Source organism: Mastomys coucha, unplaced genomic scaffold, assembly GCF_008632895.1.
Source record: "Mastomys coucha isolate ucsf_1 unplaced genomic scaffold, UCSF_Mcou_1 pScaffold22, whole genome shotgun sequence".
In the NCBI taxonomy this organism is placed as follows: Eukaryota; Metazoa; Chordata; class Mammalia; order Rodentia; family Muridae; genus Mastomys; species Mastomys coucha.
Window position 1 is genome coordinate 78,848,212 of NW_022196905.1, and position 22,420 is coordinate 78,870,631.

General features: G+C 36.7%; 1 protein-coding gene across 1 annotated transcript in view; it reads right to left on the reverse strand.

Moving 5' to 3' along the window:
• Positions 1-21,821, reverse strand: part of LOC116070570 (transmembrane protease serine 11D) — a 55,446-nt gene extending 33,625 nt beyond the window's left edge. The window contains exon 1 of the mRNA XM_031342002.1: positions 21,752-21,821. Within this exon, the coding sequence (XP_031197862.1) occupies positions 21,752-21,759 (8 nt within the window). The 5' untranslated portion in view covers positions 21,760-21,821. The remainder of the gene's footprint in view (positions 1-21,751) is intronic.
• Between the last annotated feature and the right edge of the window lie 599 nt (positions 21,822-22,420).

Below are 22,420 nucleotides of genomic sequence, written 5' to 3' on the forward strand. Positions count from 1 at the left end.
GGTGGGGACATCCTTGTATAGATGGGCAGAGGAGGTATGGGACGTGGAGCAGGCAGAGTGTAGACTGGGAGGGAGATAAAATCTGGACTGTAAGAAATGATTTAATAAAAATATTTTTAAAAAAGAATAAAAAATAATAAAGTAAAATTACAAAAAAGGAAAATAAAATAAAACAAAAACCAACAGTTGGAGTCAGCACATGCTTTAGTTTGGATGACTCTTATCTCCCATGAGAATGACTTTGAGCCAACTTTGCCTGTAGTTTCCTGAAAACATCTTAAACGAGGAGACTGGGAAGCACCAGGAGACATATGACTCAAGAAAGAAAGGGTGTGGAGCCTAAATTACCTTAATCTCTCAAGCCATGATTACATAAGAATTGATTGTTCCACCCTGTAGAAAGAGCTGAAGAAGTCTCTGCCCTGTAACTCACAGGTAAGTCTCTGCACGCTGCTGATTATGAAGCTTATGGTAATTCCAGTTGAATTGTAAGCTTTGTAAGCGTATAGAAAGTTTTGCAATGGTTGCAAACATTTGTTTGAATTTTGACATGTAATGTAGTTGAAGTCTGTAAGAAAATGGTTTACTTTTCATTCAGATTCTTGACCAGCAAGACTTTTAGTACTTTCATTAAAACAAAACAAGTTCTTTGTTGTACCTAGCTCTCTCTCTCTCTCTCCCCCTCTTCAGCAGCATTTTTTATAGCCTTATTGCGAAAGCCTCCATCAGACACAACACATGTCAGCTGCTGACTCTTGCAATGGTCTCATGAACTCTCTAATAGAGTCCATTCTGAGTAAAGGGAAAGTGAAGTTGAGAAAGCAAATCATTTTGATCAAGAATGTCAGAGCTGCAACCACCAACCAAGGTCTGCACATGGTGGGACTGATTGTTCTGGCAGCGCGTGTATAGTGGAGGATTGCAAATTTGACCATCAATGGGAGGAGAGGACCTCAGCCCTGTGAAGGTTCTGTGCCCCAGTGTGGGGGAATGCCAGGGCCAATAAGCAGGAGAGGGTGGGGTGGCAGGCATGGGGAGTGGGAAGGCAGCTGGGGTTTGTTTTTGTTGTTTTTGTTTGTTTCTTTGTTTTTTAGATGGGGAACTGAGAAGGGAGAAATTTACATGTAAATAAAGAAAATATCTAATAGAAATTAAAAAAAAAAAAAGAATGTCAGAGCTGGAAATGGAAACCAGTGAGGTTTCAATGAAAAAAAATACCACTTCTTAAGATATATGTCCTAAATTACAACACACTTCAGAGGGCAGAAAAGTACCGGGTTCATTGTCTCTCTTGATCTTGCTTTGGGAAAAAATGAGGTTAACCAATCGATTGATTGTCTTTTCATATGTTTAAAATTTTGTCTTACATATAGTGTGGGGCCTAGGCCTAGGTGGCTCACTACTGTGGCCTGGAGCTCTCTCTCTGTTGTGGAGGCCTATGGTGGGGTGTGTTAGTCAAAAAGGAAGCAATGTATAAATGAGATATTTTATTATAGGAAAGAGAAAATAGGCTGGTCAAGTAGAGAGAAGGAAAGGAGAGGAAGGAAGGGGGAAGAGAAGGAGAGAGAGAGAGAGAGAGAGAGAGAGAGAGAGAGAGAGAGAAGAAGGAAGCAAGAGAAGAAAACAAAGAGCAGTAGAGAGAGAAGGCAAGAGAAAAAAGTGGGCAAGAGAAGAACAAAGAGCAAGAGAGAGCAAGAGAGAGGAGGAAGAGGGCACGAGAGCAAGAGAGGAAGAAAAGAAGGAAGAGGGGAGACAGAGCAAGAGAGAGGGGAGGGGGGAAACCGCCCCTTATATAATATGGGGGCGTGGCTATCTGTATTTGGGGTGAAGCATGCCTGGCTGTGGTCAGTTGACTGGGGGAAGGGTCCAGCTAGAATGCTGAGAGCTTGGGGCATTGTCTACCTGATAGAGCACACATCTATTGCGGGGGCAGCTGTGAGAGGTTGTAACTGAAACAGGAGCCAGAGACTCAGGAGTTATAGCTGAACTCCTGCCCCTGAAGGCAGAAACTGCCCACTGGGGCTCCAGGGTTCAAAGCCCATTACTCCACTGAGCCTAAGTTGCCTGAACAGACCACTGCCCTACACACATAGTATGTATGCATGTTACTACACGGAAAATATGTGATATAGGAATTGATGTAATTTGAATTTGAAAATATATCTTAATATATTTAAATGGGAATATTAACTTCTGACATTGGTATATAGACATGCCTGATATTTAGCTATAGATGAATAGAAATTTGATAATAAACTCACGTTATCTACAACAGCTGAAGACCTTAGTGGCAGGGTACTTTTTAGATCAGATACACATAATATTGTGAATATTGAACGCTTTGAGAACTTTATGTCCATTTTAAAAGTCAGTTATGACATTAACAATGGTTTTAGTCACAGTCCTTTTCTGATAAGTAATCTTTTCAAATAATCTCACTCATGTTATAGTTTGAGCAAGCAACCAGTAGAACATTCCTAAGATAACTCCTTGGCCTATAGCTCTCTGAGTATTCTGTACGATTGCTTATAGTTGTTCACTGAATAGCTTATAGATGTTTTACAACCACCTAAGTGAATAGCTTATAGTCCCTGTCCCCAGCATGTACTATTTCTCATGCTGATGAACATTACATACATTTGGCACTGAGGAATTAGCTTCACTTTGTCCCTCAAAGATATGTCTCAAATACAAGAGATAACCAGTCAACTAATATTCTATTACCTAAGTATTTTTCTTTAGTATATCTCTATCTTAACTCTGATTTGATAATTGCTTCATTAATGATACTTTAAATTCCTTTTAGCTGGTCTCCTTGATTTTATCTAATCAACTTAGTTCAACTTGAATAACAATTCAAAAGATTTGGTGAAAGTCTGTAATGTTCTAGTGGTTGTTTTAGCTGCTAGGGGCTCAGTAAATAAAACCAAATGAATGCTATTGTTTTCTTAAAATTCTTACATTGAAATCTTAACCTTCAAGCTGATGTGGCATCATGTGATAATTGATGGAGCTAAGTAGGTTATGAAGAAAGTAAACTCATGGGTGGGATTAATGTCCTGATACAGGAGAGTACATGGATTCCTCATGTGTATGTTGAATTTATGGTGAAAAAGTGGGTATCCACAACTAAGAAAACAGGCCAACAGACACAAATACTGCAATTTGTGCAGTGCTTCCAGCCTTCATACTGTGAAAAATAAAATTCTGTTGTTTTTAAGTTTCCTATTATATGTGCCACTTTTATACCAGCCTTCATGGAATAAGGTCCAGCCTTAGTGATGGGGCCAAGAGTGGCAGATATGATGGGCATAACTAGGTAAAACAAAGGATGAAGTAAAGAAGTGGGAAATAAGTCTAATGAGGTGAGAAAAGTTAGAGTGGCCAGGAAAGACCTACCAAAAGTGACATTTGAATAAACATGAAAAAAATCATAAACCAGACACAAAGGCAAGAGAATAATAGACATACAGACAGAGAGAATGGAGGCCCTGAACCAGGGAACCCATTGCTATATTTGAGAAATAGCCTGGAGGGTGGATTAATGAGACTAATGACCATGTGGGTAGGGAGGCTGAATGAAGGGGGAAGACAGTATAAGGAAATAGATTCAAGGAGACTGGCAGAGTCAGTAACTTGGGGCAGAGCATACAAAGGTCATTGTTTGAATGAGGCAAGTATTTGAGGTTTGGGGCAGAGGAAGAGTATCAGATACTTTCTTTCAGTGGGCCTTTCTTGTTGCTGTTATAAGACTGAGATGGAGTGAGGAAGAATGTAGGAGATTATCCAGCATTCAAGGTGAAAGACAATGGCATCTTAGATAAGATGGCAAGTGGCTGGGGACTGGTCAGAGTCTGGGCATATTTTAAATTTCGAGTGTAGAGAATTTGGGGCTGAATTTTTCTGAAAAGTCAAGTTTAAATTGAATATAGAATTTTTATTTCTTCCCAATCAACTCCTGAAAATACTTCCAGAGATTTTTTAAACAGAAAAATCTCCCTTTCCCTTCCCTTATATGGAACCTGCCTGCCTTTAAGATAGTACTTGAACTTTTCATGTGACATTTATGATACACAATGATCACCCTTACTAGTTCATCTTCTGTGCTGTCCTGAGCTTCCTGAGTTGCTTAAGCCTCGCTCAGTATCTGTGCATGATGCTTTCTTGAAAAACGTGTGTGGTTTAGTTGCTTGGTTAAGTTATCTTATTCTTAAGATAGTTCATGCCTCACACTTCTTCAGAGGATAGTTTCTTATCTCCCACTGCTCCCTGAACTCAAAAGGCTTGGTACGTTTTTTTCTCTACTCTTTTTTTTTTTTTTGCAAGTTCATATGTCAAACAAGGGAATTTCTACATTTTCACTTACAGATTACTTGCTTGTGAAAGGCATCACTGAATCTTCTTTCTTAGTCTGTGTATTATGACCAGTAGAAGACCACGGAATTTACACAGGCATTATTAATGGAAAAAAATCAACAAAAGACTCTACAAAGAAGATTTTAAGAGTAATTTTACAATAGTTTGGAGGTACTTTTAAAAATTCAAGTGCACATTGTGCATCCTAGTTTTGAATGCTGATGTATACAAATATAAGTCAGAGAAAAATCTCTACCAGCTATTAAATGCTTGCCATGTGCCTGCACTGTCCCAGGCTTTCCAACCTCATCTCCCTTAATCCTCATAAAAATATGTGCTGTATGGACGAGGAAACAGCAACTGAGGGATTAAGTTACTCAGCAAGTAAGTGACAGAGCTGTCATCTGAACCCAGGTTTGGCAAGTTCAGTTTGCCAAGATCTACATCAGATGGGAGGAGAATGTCTGCTAATTATATGTTGTGGTTAACACTCATCACACTTACTACCTCTATTGTTGACATTAAAAAATAGAAAATCCAAACATAATTCACAGGCCTTCTCTTATAGAATATGCAGATAAAGTGTGTTTATATTACATGTTGGAGTTGTGAAGAACTATGACCAAAAGAAGGCATTTTATTTCAGCCTTAACTCCAGGCAGATTGTTGCCACAATACAGGCAGTGGGAACTATCCAATAAAGTTAGTTTTTATTTATTTATGTTTTATGTTAAGGAATGCTTTGTTTAAGCAAAGTCTCATTTGGAAGCTCCATACTTTAAAACAGATCAAAATAGAAAATCATTTTGTTTTATCTTTAGTGGAAATGGGGTCTCCATTTCCTGTTTTACTAGCTGAACACTTTGATTTGTTTTTTGTTGCTGTTGTTGTTGATTTTATTTTGTTTTGCTTCCCTTGATAACCTTAAGTACACATAGAATACTCAATAAAAAGAAAGAAGATAGCTCTCCTCAGCATTGTGCCACTTGATGGCAGCCAGCCCCAGAGTCATGGCTTGTTGAATGTATTTGCTTCATAGAGAATTCTCAGTTCATATGGAAGAGAAGAATTCTATACTTGAATGAAAAATCTGTATGAATCTGCTAAAAATTTATTTTCTTTTAATGGTTTGGTTTCTGATTTTTTCTGGTACTGAATTGCATTTACATACATTTCTTTTTTTTAATGATGTCAACCACTCCATACACCTTAAAAATATAAAGAACTCAGGTTCTCTTGTTTTCACAGCAAGCTCTTTCCCACAGAGCTTTCTTCTTAGCTCTGCATTCTGTATTTCAAAGGGTATACCTTAGGCTTGTAGAATAATTATTAAATACGACAATATTTTAGACTATGTTTATCACAGTGAGTTTAGGCTGAGAAGTTCTTGGGACATGAAGTATCTTTTATGCCTTCTTGTCTTAGAGGTAGGGCTTAAGCTTTGAAAAATAGTATGAGAAGCCAAATCTGGCTACAATAAGGTTGTGGAGAAAGAGGAACACTCCTTCATTGCTGGTAGGATTGCAAGTTGGTACATCCACTCTGGAAATCAGTTTGGTGGTTCCTCTGAAAATTGGACATAGTAATACCACCCAGCAATACCAGTCCTGGGCATATACCCAGAAGATGCTCCAACATGTAATAAGGACACATGCTCCACTATATTCATAGCAGTCTTATTTATCATAGCCAGAAGCTGGAAACAACCCAGGTGTCCCTCGACAGATGAATGGATACAGAAAATGTGGTACATTTACACAATGGAGTACTACTCAGCTATTAAAAACAACGAATTTATGAAATTCTTAGGAAAATGGATGGATCTGAAGGATATCATCCTAAGTGAGGTAACCCAATCACAAAAGAACACACATGGTATACACTCACTGATAAGTGGATATTAACCTAGAAGCTCTGAATACCCAAGATACAATCCACAAACCACAAGAAACTCAAGAAGGAAGACCAAAGTGTGGATACTTGGATCCTTCTTAAAAGGGAGAACAAAATACCCCTGGAAAGGAGTTGCAGAGACAAAGTATGGAGCAGAGTCTGAAGGAAGGACAATCCAGAGACTGTCCTACCTGGGAATCCTTCCCATATACAATCACCAAACCCAGACACTATTGTGGATGCCAGCAAGTGCTGGCTGACAGGAGCCTGATATAGCTGTCTCCTGAGAGACTCTGCCAGTGTCTGACAAATACAGAAGTGGAGGTTCACAGCCATCCATTGGACTGAGCACCGGGTCCCACATGAAGGAGCTGGAGAAAGGACCAAAGGAGCTGAAGGGGTTTGCAGCTTCACAGGAGGGACAATATGAACCAACCAGTACCCTCAGAGCTCCCAGGGACTAAACCATCAACCAAAGAGTACACATGATGGGATTCATAGCTCCAACTGCATAAGTAGCAGAGGATGGCCTAGTTGGTCATCAATGGGAGGAGAGGCCCTTGGTCCTGTGAAGGCTCTGTGCCCCAGTGTAGAGGAAGGCCAGGGCCAGGAAGCAGGAGAGGGTGGATTGGTAAATGGGGGTGGGTTAGGGAATAGGGATTCTTTTTTTTCAGAGAGGAAACCAGGAAAGGGTATAACATTTGAAATGTAATTAAAGAAAATATCTAATAAAAAATTGAATTTAAAAAAGAAATTATAATTTAGTTCCATAATGTTTCTTTCCTTTCATCTTTCCAAACCCAATCATATAACCCTCCTTGTTGTCCTTCAAATTAATTATTTTGCTTATATATATTATAAAAAAATCATTGGCTAGACTAAAAATATAGACTCTAGTATATAAATTTCTACATGAAAGTAGTCAGTAATATGTACAAACACTGCTTAGTTCTAATAGTGTGTATGGAAAAACTTTAGCAGTCATGAATTAATATTTAAACACCCAACAACAGATCTTATTTTATACACAAGACTAGAATTTTAGTGATGCAGGATCCAGAGTAAGTGAAACTTTACTATGACCTACCAATAGAAATGAAGAAACTATGAATTTTGGTCTTAACTTTTTACTAGCAAATGCTAACTCTTAGTATAATAACTTATAGCGATGAATGAAAATAAACTAAATGTTCATGCTCAGTGCTCAGGTATGTGGTTATTTAAACAGAGGATTGAAGAACCACACCTACTTTATTAAGCCGTCAGTCAGTAAGGGATTAGCTCATGCACTTAGGGCATAGTATAATGAGCCTGCAGTCAAAGGTCTAATTTTTGGATAGATTTTTTTCCGTACTAGTTCTTAGCTATAAGCTGGACAGTTATTCTTATTTGCTTTTACCAAATAGGTGCTACTTTTGTACTAACTCCTTTTCTCTACTACAAAAAGAGGGGGAAAGGAAAAGAAAAGAAAAGGAAAGAAATGTAGAATTGAGTGAAACAGGCTGGATAAAAAAGCTACATCACCTATAGTCCACATTGATCACTCCACAGATGATGTCATGCTGGACATGTGTTTTCTTGCTTTATTTTGCATATTTTAACACATTCTAGTTTTTAACAATAAAATTGCTAATGCAGTTATGTTTATCAGATATCTAGGAAAACTCTAGGTATTTGTCTGAAAATGTTTTTCCTTCTTAATTCTCAGTTCCCTAGAGAGTCACTATCCAGATCTATGGTACAACCCTATCCACTGGAAATGGCAGAAGTCGCTAAGCCAGCACAGTGGTATTGGAGTTTCTGAAAAGCTGAGTTGAATGCTACAACACTGTTATTCTGTGCCTTACTTTTAGATTTTGGTCTCGGTGTGTTGAATTCTTGGGGGCTTTCTGCATTATGAAAATTATATCCGAGTCTTTTTAGGAACATCATAAACTTAAAATTCCTTTTGCTTTCAGGGAAATATTTTTTTTTTTAGATTTATTTATTTATTTTGTGTTTGTGAGTACATTGTTGCTATCTAAAGACACACCAGAAGAGGGCATCAGATCCCAGTACAGATGGTTGGGAGCCACCATGTGGTTGCTGGGAATTAAACTCAGAACCTTTGGAAGAGCAGTCAGTGCTCTTAACCACTGGGCCATGTCTCCAGCCCTCAGGGAAATAATTTTATCTAGCCCTATTTGGAAGTCTTTTTCTGTCTGGAAGATTGTGATAAAGCTAGAAACTACTAGATGAGGCCATGACTCCTAAAACTTTCTTAGGATATCCTCCAACCCTAAGTAAACAGTATGATTGGTTTAGGACAGAGATAATTGAGAAACTTTGACTGGCTAGGAGAATTGGTAATAGATCCAAGACTTATTTTTACAATATGCTTATAGCTTTCTGAAAATGCAGTCTAAAGGTAGAGGATTGTGCAGGGCATACGCCTGGAAGAGTAGAACTCGGTAAATAAGATAGATTGACTAAAATAACCTTTTTCTACTTTGTAATGTAGATGCTGAAAAGATAGTAAAAGGAGTTAGTTACGTATTAGTATTTGCTGTTCATAAGATCAGTTCAGATATTTGCTGTTTGTCTGGAATGTTTTAAAACCTTAAATACTGCCAATCTAAAATAAATGTGTTTGCTATGGTGGAGACATTATTTAGATTCTTTGAACTGGAGTTAGAGGGCTAAGAATAAAAATAAAATCTGTTCTGTTGGTATTTTCTAATTGTAACTGAACTTGTAATACTTGGCATGTGATGTAAAAATCAAACACATGTCTGGAGACAAAATTATACAGTCTGTACTTCTTGGATAATCATCAGCCTGTCTTTGTTCCATGAAACCTGTTTAAATAAAAAAGCAACCTGATGGCTAGTCTGTCAGAGCTGCAAGATTTCCTTGACCACCGTACCTGATCACTCCTCCCTCACCAACTCCTTAGCTCCTCTCAGGGCCACATTGTCTGTCTGTCTGTCTGTCTGTCTGTCTGTCTGTCTGTCTGTCTGTCTATCTATCTATCTATCTATCTATCTATCTGACTATAGATGTTGTGGCTTTTGCCTCACATAGCAAATGGTTCAGCTGGGAAGATGTTGTGAACTACTGACAAATACTGATGGACACAGCTTCATGAGAATGGCCAACTTGCCTCCACTCCATGTGTGGCATCATATTTTACAACAGAGTTGCTCTTACGTTTATCACTGAAGGCATCTAAAGACTACTTGACATTTCTGTGAGGAGTCTGTTAATGACTTTACAGCATGTTTTTCTTGATGGCTATATTGCAAAATATATTTCTTTTTCTACAAAGGTTGTCTTTGACAGTGCTACAGAGCTACACAAATGGTAAGTCCTGTGTCCATAAGTGATACTGTAAAGTGTCTATATGCATATGGACATTGCCAACAGAAACACGTCTAGAACTTTATGATGTTGGTATTTCATGTACATTAGTTAGAAGTCATAATTTGCATGTGTATGTGAGTGTGATATGTGTTCATGTGTATTTGTGTTTACACATGTATGAGGGAGAATGAGTTGGGGTATGTACATGTGCATATGTTTAGAAAGTCAAATGACTTTGAGTGAGCTTCTCCATCACTGTATATCTGACATTCAGAGTTGGGGGTCTTTCGAGGTATCTAAAGCTCTGAAATTCCTATTAGTCTGGCTAGTCAGCTTGTCTTGAGACAGTATCCTCTCTCTCTGATTCCTATGGCTAAATTACTGTCAGTTTCTGTGCCAGGCAGGTTTTTACTTGGGCACTGGGAATCAGATGTCTGAAGCTGACAGTTGTTTGGCAAATATTAATCACTGAGCCACCTCCCAGCTCCAGTTATTATAAGTTCTTAAGGGGATGGAGCAATTACCTCATTGTCTCTATTGTTAAAGAACTTGTTCTCTTGTTCTGAAAGTGCTGACTCAGGCTGTCTTATAGCGTAACTGATTAGTTAGCTGGAGGGAGCTAAGCATATACTCTAGAGGGCGCTATTGTACAATGTTCGAATTCTATTTCTGAATTCTAAAAAGTTTAGGCATTGAAAAACACATAAAGTTCACTGAGTTTGAAAGCAAGAGTTAAGTATTTGGTTGAAGATTTGTTCCTTGCTTGTTTCCAAAAGATAGCCCAAATAATGAGTATATAATAACAAATATAATAAACAGTATATATAATGATAACAAATAGTACATATATTTTGTATCTGGATTTAGTGGTAAACTTATTTTTTGCTTATTTTTACTTTCAAAGAGATGTTCATTCACTTTTATTTTCCAGCTATTTGAAAATTGTGAATATTTATGATGGTATGTGCTATTTAGTTATCAAAATGCCACTTTTGAAAGTGAATATTGAATACTTGAATTTTTTTCTAATCTGATTTTAATGAGCGTTGCATATAACTACTTGAATAAAAACCATTGAATTTCACACTTTAAATTTTAATAATTGTTGACATTACAATCTTAAAATTGTCTATGTTTTTGGAACCAATTGAGGTCTAAGAGAGGATATTAAATGGGGTGGGGGTATTGTGGATGGTGCAGCTGGCAGGCAACAGATCTAAGAGAGGATATTAAATGGGGTGGGTGTATTGTGGATGGTGCAGCTGGCAGGCAACAGATCTAAGAGAGGATATTAAATGGGGTGGGGGTATTGTTAATGGTGAGCAATTTGTTACACATAATAGCAAAAGCATCAGAGATTTGGAATGATTATCTGCTTACAAAATAAAAAGCTCTTGACTCTAGAATAATGTTCCTCCCGCGCACCTGCATTTTCTTTTACTGGGTGGAGATACAAGCAGTTCATTAGAGATTGTCCATGAACCCAGGGAGCCCTGCAAAAGTGTCATGTGCATTCGCATCACCTGTCACTTGTTGGAGTGGAGAAAAGCTGGGGACACTGAAGGCCTCACAATTACAGTCGGGCTGCTGGAACTAAAAAAGCTCCTGTCTTGTGAACATTTCTCAGCTCGATTTCTTCTTTCCTGTGCCGGAACTGGTGAGACAGGATTGCTTTTCCAACTTACCTACGCACAGAAACATTTATATCTCAAGTATCTAGCATTTTAGAAGTGCACAGTGTTCTTGGAGCTCAAGAAACTGCTACTTTGAGTACTTACTGACTTGTCCAAAGCAAGAGGGAAAGCACTGCTTACAGGAAATGTTTATTCATATTTAAGTACACAAGAAAACTTTTTGATATGAACCTCTGTTTCCATATTGAAAACTTCAGAAGCTATCTTAAAGCTTTATAAAAGAAGAGTCATTTGCTATGGCTCTTCTTAAAGTTTAATGTACGTGTGAATTGTCTGATAAAATGCTCATTTTAAGTCAGTGACTCTCTGGGTGCAAGACTTCATTTCCAAAGAGCTTCTAAATTGAGTATAGCTATTGCATTATATTCTACAGCAGGAGTTTTAGAAACGATTAGACTACAGAAATTCAAAGACAAAATGAATGAAGCCTTTATTGACACACACTAGGTCCCTGTCTCTTAAAGTCATCCATTAGGCAAGTTTCTTCACTAGATGTTCAAACCCTTAGCTTATTGCACCATTAAAATATACTAACCCTAATATGGAGCTAAGTACAATTTAATTTTTATAGAAAAAGAATGGAAGAATTAGGGGTGTCTATGTTCAGGTAGTAGTGATGAGATGTGTATTGTTTTCCTTGTTACTGTTTCTACAAAATATGTTCCAAAGTGACGAGGAATTGGTATTCTCAAAATACTCTCTTGAATTCAGGGGGCAGTAATATTGATGAAAGAGTGTGCGTTCTCCAATGATTAACTGGATTGTTAAATATAGACCTAAATATGAACATGTTCTTGACAATTATCAAGAGGATAACCTTGTTAAATTTGAATAGAAGGATATATGCAAGGCATATGAAAATCATTTAAAGTATTGGGGTCAAGAAGGGGAAGATCGGAAATGAGATGCTAAGGATGATGGAAAGGAGGAATAGAGAGGGAATAGATCACTAAGCATACAAGTTCTAGCTGTAAAAACTATCATGGATAAAAAGCTTGAAGCACAAAAGATATTTCAAAATATATTGAGTAAAACAAATCAAGATAGATGGTACAAACATCAGAACAGCTGACCAATAGCTGTGACATATAACTTAGTAGGGAGAACTGGGTTTGAGCCCTGTTTGTATTCCTCATGGTTAGTTTTGTTTAATTACTCTGTCTAGTAAATGACAATTGTTCTCATGGACAAAGTGAAAAGAAAGCTTTTAGTGAATCATGGACCACGCCTAAGATTAGATATTTCAAATGCTTTTAAGTAATATTTACTTTCATCAATTTTTATTTTATTTTTAAAAATAAATTAATAAAAATTAATTAAAATACTAAATAAATATTTTAAAATAAATAAAATAAATTTAAAAAATTTTTAAAAATTAATTCTTACTAAGTAATATTTATTTTCATTAATTTTTAAAAATATTTTTCAAACATCAATCTTGTATGGTTTTCAGAATCAGAACAAAGAACTGGGCTGCTCTGTACCATTTTCCCAGGATGCTTCAGTCCATAACAAAGTGAGAAGAGATGCATGGTCTATGAAACAAAAGTTCTGCAGCCATTTTAAAGGTGTCGTTTTTCAGAGCTTATGAGAAATATTGCGTGTTATGTTCTTATGACCTGGGAAGCATTTCTCATGGAGGGGTTGGGGGAGTGATCAGTACATCCTTATTCTAGACCACATTTTTCTTCTTTGCCATTGGAACAAAGAATCAATGAGGTTTCTGGTGACTGCCACACTTCTTTCCTTTCTTCCTTTACATTGAAAGGACTTCCTCGGTTCCATGATCTTTCCATCAAGGAGATGCCCCCACTTCTCATACAGGCTCCCCTATTTTGCCAGCGCTATATTCCCAACAAGAGTATATAATAGGAGTTGGGAAGAAGATCTGCCATATCATATTCTATTCAAAAATGCCGTAATGTTAATGTTGTGTTGTGGTTAAATGAGGACTGTAAGCTCAGTGAGGGATGGAGCGAGGCAGATGCCACAGTATACTCAAGGGCCTAGACTGAATCTATCCTAACTGAATTTTCATCCAGTTTTTATCTACTCTATGAACCTGGGAAGTCACCTAACTCTTAATTTCCTTACCTGTCAATTAGAGGCAGCAGGGCTTAACTTCCAGTTGTATTAGGATAAATAAGTTTAAATTTTGTTAAAGCAACTATGATAGATGATAGATAGGGCATTCTTGGTATGCCCTGTACTAGGGTTTGGTATATTAAAACAAAAACAACAAAACAAAACAAAACAAAACAAAACAAAGTAAATGCAGGTACTGAGTGATTTGTTTCGTAACATGTTACCTGAGTCTGTACTGGCTGTGATGGAGGTAAAGCCTTGTCCAGTCTGAGTTTCTCCACACTTTCTAACACTGAGTGAAGAGCCAGACATCAAAGGGATTTTTTTTCCTTGAACAATGTATCGTGTAGTCAATTGTTTCTGGTTTTATGTAAGAATGCATACGAAACACTATACAAAGCCTCATATCTTTAAATTATTACACAAGTAATATAGAAGATACAGTTGTGACAACTGTGGGTTTTGGAATCACACAGTCTTATTTGACTACTAGAAAGTGACAAAACCTCTCTGAACTTTAGTTTCTATGTGCAAAAAAATTGAGAATACATGCTTAGAAGTTGTGAAGATTAAATGAAATACTTTCAGTAAACTGCATTTTTTCTTCTATGTAAATCCTAGTTTTAGTTGGAAATATAACATGCAATAAGACTGATATATCATTTAAAATATTTAATTGACAAAAAATTAAAATTCAAGTGAGTAGCAGAGTACTAATTTTAGATTTATTTATTTATTTATTTATTTACTTACTTTCTTACTATATGTACAACATTCTGCCTGTATGTATCCCTGCAGGCCGGAAGAGGGCACTAATCTCATTACAGACAGTCATGAGCCATCATGTGGTTGCTGGGAATTGAACTCAGGACCTCAATAAGAGCAGTCGGTGCTCTTAACTTCTGAACCATCTCTCTGGCCCTGCAGAGTACTTTTTTAAAACTTTTTTATGCTGGAAGATGGTAGCAGTTTGTAGAATGACAGAATATTGGCAACTGAAAGGAATAAACGATATGTGGACAAACAGACACGATACTACAAAGGTCAGCATTTAGGCTTCTTGATCTTTTGCCCCAGCATTTTCTCAAAAACTTTACTTTTTGTGATCCACTGTGTGATGGTGCTACATAAATATAGTGTTTGTTAATGGACATTGGAAGCATCCATAACTACTGAATGCATTCGTGTACCATTCTACCAGCTCCTGGAGGCATGGTAGCAGATGGCTGAACTGTTACCCTTGTTTTCAAACCCTCATTTCTAACTGAGATAAAGTCTAAGAATCACCTTTTCTAGGGATTTCATAGTCATAGAAACATTCACTTTCATTAAGGCACTGCCTTTTGTTGGTAGTAAATAGAGCAAATGGGCAGTATAATATGTATGTAATGTAGTATTCAGTGTAAACAATAAAAGTTTAATTTCAGACTATGATTCTGGCTGATGGACAGAATTCTGTATTGTTGTATTGTATGGTTCATTTAGCCATCATATTTGAATAGCCTTAATAACTGGACACTGAGGGGCTTACTCTGACTTCTCCATTAGAGTCAGTAATACATGTGATTGGTACTCTGTTGCTCGGCCTAGACTGACAACCAAATGCACCCAAAGCTGTCCTTTTCTAAAGCAGTCTTATCTTTCTCTTTCTAAAAGTCCTAAATACCTTTTGCTAGTTTCTTCGTCTTTCATTGCCTAGTGTTGTTTCATGCTCTGTTTATTTTCTCTCCATTTCCTCTAGCTGACCTAATTCAGACAGTTTTCATTACGGTTCCAGCCAATCATGTGCATAAGAACAGAAGGAGCTTGGGAACAGCAAATTCGCATGTTCACCATCCACACAATTTCAATCTGGCTGTGCTGTTCAAAAAGCTACATTTAGGAATCTGATTGCCAAGAGTAACCAAAGTACACATTTTAAGAAACATTGATCTATGCATTTTTTTTTTTTTTTGGCTGTAACATCCAACTGCAACCTTCACATATCTCTACTTGGCATTTAGCATTCAATGTTTCCAAAATGGGGTGTTCGTTTTATCTTTATAACCTTCTCTTGTCTCCCCCAACAAAGAGACATTTCCTCAAACTTGCTGTCTTATTGATTGATACCAATACCCAGCAAGTTGCTCATGTTACTCTAGCAGACAATGCTCCTGTTCATGGTCTTTACTAGCTTTACAATTCTTTTTAAGATATCACGCAAACTCTTTAATTGCCTTTAAAAGAGTGTGCAATCTGTTCTGTCTGCATTTAAGTTTCTGCTTATATACTAGGTCCTCAAGGCAGTTTTCTATAAATAGGCAAATTGATATGTTTTTCATGACAATAGATATTTCAGTGTCTTCTTACTAACAAAAATGAAATGGGAAATTTTCAATCACTAGTATGGTTGGCTTTTAGTCAATAAAGTTGGGATTTTCGGTTAATACTGCCTGGTATTGCTGAAATTTCCAGAAAGCAAATGCTTCATAGTTGCTTCCATTCATCCTAATTATCCAAAGCCCCTACACTTTCCTTTGTGGCATTACTAAATTAGAATTGGACAGTGATTTACTTATTTAATTTTTTTAGTGACTGTACTTCTAATAAATTAGAAAATAACAGGTCTCAACCCTTTTCATTCTAATTCTGTATACCTCATATCTAATGGTTTCTACTAAGAAAAGCAGACCTATGCTCAATTGATGAGTATATAATGCATAAGATAAACAATAATGAGACAAATACTACACAGGCAATATTAAATAAAACAGTTAAGCATGGCTTTTTTTGCCATAGGATAATTTCTTTATTTATATTTCAAATGTTATTCCCTTTCCCAGTTTCCCTTTCTTCAGAGACTCCCTATTACATCCTCCCTCCCCCTGCTTCTATGAGGGTGTTCCTCCACCCACCCACTCTCACCTCCCTGCCCTCAGTTCCCTTACACTGGGGCATCTATCAAGCCTTTATAGGACCAAGGACCTCTCCTCTCATTGATGCATGACAAGGCCATCCTCTGCTACATGTGTACTCCTTTGTTGATGGCTTAGTCCCTGAGAGTTCTGGAGGGTCTTGTTGGTTGATATTGTTGTTCTCCTAATGGGGTTGCAAACCCCTTCAACTCCTTCAGTCCTTTCTCTAACTTCTCATTGGGGACCCGATGCTCAGTTTAATGGTTGGCTGCAAACATTCGCCTCAGTATTTGTAAGGGTCTTTTGACATAGGATCTTAAAGCTCACTTTCAGTGAAGACGACTTTTTTGCTTCTCACTGAATGATTATGTCTCCAGGGACTATTGATTGCTTTCAAGGCCACCAGCTTACATAGCACTAAATCCACAAGGATAGACAGTGTCACACAGAAAATAGAGGTAGAGAAGAGGAGAACTACTCCCCTACTCCAAATTCAGGAGAAAGGAAAATTAGAACTACATTCTCAACAAGCTGGGAAATAAAGAGGATGAGTGGAGTCAGGGAGAAACCAGGAATGTGGAGCATTTAAAGCTCATTGGAAGCCACACGCAGAGGAGAGCATGAATAGCCATGGAATGCTTATAAGTAAGACAAACAAGGAGACCTACATAAAATTTTGGAATGTGGATGATCATTAAGAGATAACGAGAACTGTTTCAGAGGTGTTTAAATGAGCAGCCATTACTACTGGGATAAAATTATTTGCAAACATAAGCACACACACAATGTGTCACCGAAAACTAACTCATACAAACATACCCTAAAGGGACTCTGTGCAGTTGTACCACTGAATCAGCTTAGGAACACTCTGAGTGGCTATGTCAGTTGTAGGACACCCTTAGAATGTAATCCTGATAACTATGATCATGGATACACTACTACATACTTTACAGGACAATTTGATCACATTTTATGCATTTATGAAAATAGAAATTATGTTTTAAAGGACATGCTCTAAAGGTGGAAAGCAGTGAAGACTGTGAAGGGCATTAAGACATCACCCACAGACAGCAGTTACACTAGAGAAGGTGAAAAGAGACAAGCTGGAGGACATGGTATATTTGTGCAGGTGCTGACAAGTGCATGGATATTAATGATATCATTTCTTTTAAGTAAGTATTAATTATCCATAAATTCACTTTTAAATTCACAGTTTTGAGAAACCATTACTTTGTTTACTATAATTATTATTATTATTATTATTAAATTTTTCTTTGGTTTTTCGAGACAGGGTTTCTCTGTGTAGCCCTGGCTATCCTGGAACTCACTCCGTAGACCAGGCTGGCCTTGAACTCAGAAATCCGCCTGCCTCTGCCTCCCAAGTGCTGGGATTAAAGGCGTGTGCCATGACTGCCTGGCAGTTTACTGTAATTATTATTTTGAATCTTTTGTAATTTTAAAAGCATTCAATGTAGGCAATTTATTTGTAAATCTAACAGCAGACACTGGCAGGAGCTGCACCTTTTCAATATCAGGTTAGTTCACATAAAAGTATCCTATCTAACTATACAGACAGATCTAACATTAGGCACATGCCATTATTTTATATTAAATTGTATGACTTGGAAATGCTCTATAGGTTATTGTTATGAGTAAGCCAATCTTTATCAACATAATTGCCCAATGAATATCTTGTACCAAGATTCAGAATAGAAAATTGCTAATGTCTTGCCACTTTAGCTTTTTATTTTTTTGTAAAATAAGTAAGACATTGCAGTTTATATCTCTTTATTCTTTCATCTTGTGTCTGGCTTCCTATTCCTATCTTATAGTCAACCAAGCTTTATGGGTTTAATGCCTCTCTTTTTGGTTTGTTTGTAAGCAGTGCCTGGTATAATTGCTATTATATAGCATTTTCTGTGCTATTATTTGATTTGCATGTGAATTATTCTCTTAAACTGCTACATGGTAAGTTTGTGTTATGAATATTATGTTATATTTATCTTTGAATGAATGCTAAAGACTTTCAATTTAAAAATAGCTTGTTTTGACTTTGGAGCATTCAGCCCTAAATGTTTTATCAACCGCCTCTCTTCAAGGCTTAGGGATCTAGGCAGAAGAGGAAGCCAAAAGATTGTCAGAGGCAGAGATGATGGATGACTCCAAAACACAGTGTCTTCCAGACACAACTGTGCTGATACACGTGACCTCTCACCCTGTGAGAGTACACGCAGGACCTTTACAATTCATACCTGACAAACATGAGCACTGAGAAGGGGAGTGGATAAAAAAAATCTAACTCTTTACCAAGAAGTTATTTGCAGTTGATACATTCTGGGAAAATAAGCATCAGTTTCTTCCAATGGACTTGTCACTCATTCTATCAACCACATTCCAAAGAAGGCCTCATGGGTAGGAGCAGTTGGCCAACACAAAATAGACTCTATGATTTTTTTTTTGTTGTGTGCTTTTTGCTTTGTATTTATATTTTTTGTCTTACTGTCTTGTTTGTTTATGACATTTGTTATTTGTTTTGTAGGGGTTTTTAAGAGAGAGAGAGATAGAGAGAAAAAGAGAACAAGAAGTTGAGTAGGTAGCAGGGTGAAAGAATATGATCAAAATGTATGTTAAAGACTTTCAAATGAAGAATTTTAAAAGAGGAATAGCTCATTTGTGCTTTATTATCATTTAATTATTTTTAACAGATATATAAAGGAAAATTTGTTTATAGAGTGCCGCATGGTATTTTGACACTTGTATGTATTATGTAATGTTTAGATCAGCATATGGGTGTATATGTCCTAAAATATTTATCATTCTATTATGATTAAAAAGTTTAAGTGTCTTCTATACATATGGTATACTATTAGTACATTATCATTGTCTGTGTTCATCTTTTAATTGGACTTTATGTGTGCTATAGTTCCTAATGATGTCTATCATAACAAAAATTGAAAATCAAAAAAGGATGGAAAGTAGATACAGGTATAAAGAATATTTTAGAAAAGTTCTGCTACTACAGTGGGGAGATGTTAAAACAGGAAATGTTGGAGGAAGGGATTTTCAAGTAAAGATAATTCTACATGTCTTTATACTGATGATAATGTTTCAGCAAGAGGAAGAATGTGTTAGGTTAATGCTAAGGCTGGGCAGACTTACTTTAGAAGGCACCAACAGCAGACTTCATAGGCTATAAAACAGCTTAAGTTTCAGGAGAATAAATGAAAATTTAAAGCAATCCTTTGTGAGTGATTTTATTTCTTGTGGTCAAATTGATAATAGGTATGAACTAATTTGCTATAGAATATCTAACCCTGAATGACAAACAGGAGCTGACCTTTCTGTGTTTCATCATGACATCATCACTTCTCCATTCCATCCCAACCTTAGATGGTCTCCATGACCACAGAGACATATTGGTGCTTACCTACCTAGTTCTTATAAAGAAATACACCCTCTGCCCAGTGATTCACAAACCTAGACATGGATTTTTGCAAGCTGAAACAACAATCCAGAGACCAAAATGCAAATGATAGAGAAGGTATAAAACACATTTGGATATTGACAGGTAAGTTTTCAATTTATCTCATGTTCTGCCAGGACTGTATTACAGGCCCTTATTCTGATCGGCTTTGGCATGTCTCTGTATTCAGCTAATTGTATCAAGAACAGTGACAAAAGAGAAGGGAAAGGAAACATGGTTCGTTATGAAGGGAGGAACTCTGCCAGGACCTGTCTGTTCCTGGGTTGAGATATCCTCATGCACCGTAGGTCTTTCTTTAAACTGTGTTCTGAATTCTGACTTGTAACTTGTAATTCTGACCTGTTTTCTAAATCTCAGCCTCATCTTGCAATTTTTATGAAATCTGGTAGATATGAATACTCTGGATGGACCTGAGGAATTCTGGAATACCACAGAACTTAAGTGACTAACAATTATTGCCCAACAAAAGTGCCTAGGTTCTAGGGCCTGATTTGGGATTTCTGTCCTAAAAGGCAGGAACATGGATAAAGAAAGGATCACATCATGTGTGCAACCTTCAAGAAAGAGCAGCTTGGATAAAATACGAGAGTGCAAATCATATAGGAGAGCAATCACATACCCCAAGAACGCCCCCTGTCACACAAAAATGTTTCAGAGTTACTGAAAGATGCATCTAAAATTAGGTAAAAGCTGCCTAGAATTACCTTTAAAAAGTATATTATAGAAATTCATTCCCTTTTTCCTACCCGACCTGATGCCCTGACCTCTCAGAATGTGTGGAAAAATGGGGAAACTGGAATTTAATAAAAGAACTCCCTGTGCCATTTGAACACTTTGCCCAACTCCACACTCTCGAGGTTCTAAGCTTTATTCAGATTGATGGAGTGCACTGTCTCCCAGTCGAGCTTTCTCAAATTTCAGAACTTCATCAAATTTACATAATTACAGATTATAGATATTTTGTGCAATGAACAAAGAGAAAATAGAAACAGCTGTTTTAAGAGGCAAAATGTGGTCAAATGTAGAGCCTGTGGAACCAGAATTCCAAGAGAAATTTGTTTGAAATGTAGACTGCCATCTACTTTCCACTATTTTATTTACTTGTAGGTATACTCATATAGATATAATCTTACATGAGTTTTTAATTATTCAATATGGTTTAATTTTTGTTTCTTCTGTTTCTAATGAGATTAAAGAAAAACTCAACTGTACTTATACCTACACAGTGACCTTGCTTTTATTGATCCTTCTTTTAGCACAGCCTGCCAGTTAGGGTGATGTATCTTTTTTTCTATGCTAATTGATACTCAATATGTATAATATATATACTTCTGTAATGATTTTTATTGTTAACTAAGCTTGTACTGCCTGAAGGCAGGTTAGGAAACATTTACATTTTTATGTAAATGTTTATGAAAATAATTGATCATCAATCAAAGTTAAAATTGGAGAGATGACAGTTTTCTTAAATATTAGCGATACTAAGTAAAAATAGAAATATCATTATTGCATAAAATATAGACAAATAACTGCCTTTAATGTCTTAGGAAGGACTTTAGGATTTATGTCATATTTAGTAGCCAGTGATGATACCTTTAGGAGTCAAAATATCTAAATTTCAAAATGTTCTAAAGCAACAGAGGAAATTTTTTACTGATTATATATTTTCAAAGTTCACACTTCAGTTTCTGTAAACTGAGACATGACAAATAAAAACCCTTCCTTTTTTAAAGATAATGTAGTCATGCTAAATCATCTCCTCAGGTTTATTCATTGGGTTTAAACAAATTCCCCACCCTCACCCCAAAGGCAGAGAATCATCTTAGCATGCTATCTAAATATCAGGCACATTACTTGAACAATCTCCAACAGTTTCACTAACGTTTTCAAAGAAATGACTGTAATTGTTTTATATAGCCCAAGTTTCTTAAACATTTTTGCATTTCATATGCTTTAAGACACAGTAAAACTTATAAAGTTACAGAGGCAAAAGCCGGTCTTACCTATACATTTTACTCTTTAATAATGAAGAGGTTCTTGCTTCTGTGTGTCCAACTTCTTTGAGATTCCCTCTCAACTGAATGACTCTTTCGTGTTCTACGTACCTGAAGCCAAAGGAGGAAATCCCATGTAATTAAAACCCAACTTGTAAAACAAGTCTGAAAGAATCAACTTGAGCCAATAGAGTGACTTGTGGCCCAGAATGAGAAATGGGGAAAACTTACAAATCAGAAACAATCCCATTTATTCTGGTAAGCAGTGAATAAACATGACTACAGGTGGCAGGTGTTTTTTTCACAACTCTGTGACCACATATCTCAGTGTTGTTTTTATTCACGAGGATGTGACACGTCTGCTTTTTATCATAGACTTCATTCTTCACTACAGAAAACCAAGAACTACCAGAAAATACTTCTATGCACTGACAGACATTCTCTCTGAATATGATTTTCTCTGTGATAAAATAACTTTCTCCCCTTTAATATGTAAAAGAGGAAAGAGAGATACAGAGAACTTGAGTAGACAGGACACATTGTTATGGGATAAGCAAGCATTAAAGTTGAAATTAAAACACAACTACTCTTATTCCAAATATTGTCTCCTTAAATCAGCTTAACTCAGGGATCTAGAAGATAAGCAAGCAGAAAAGGAGAGTATAGATGTGTGGAGGA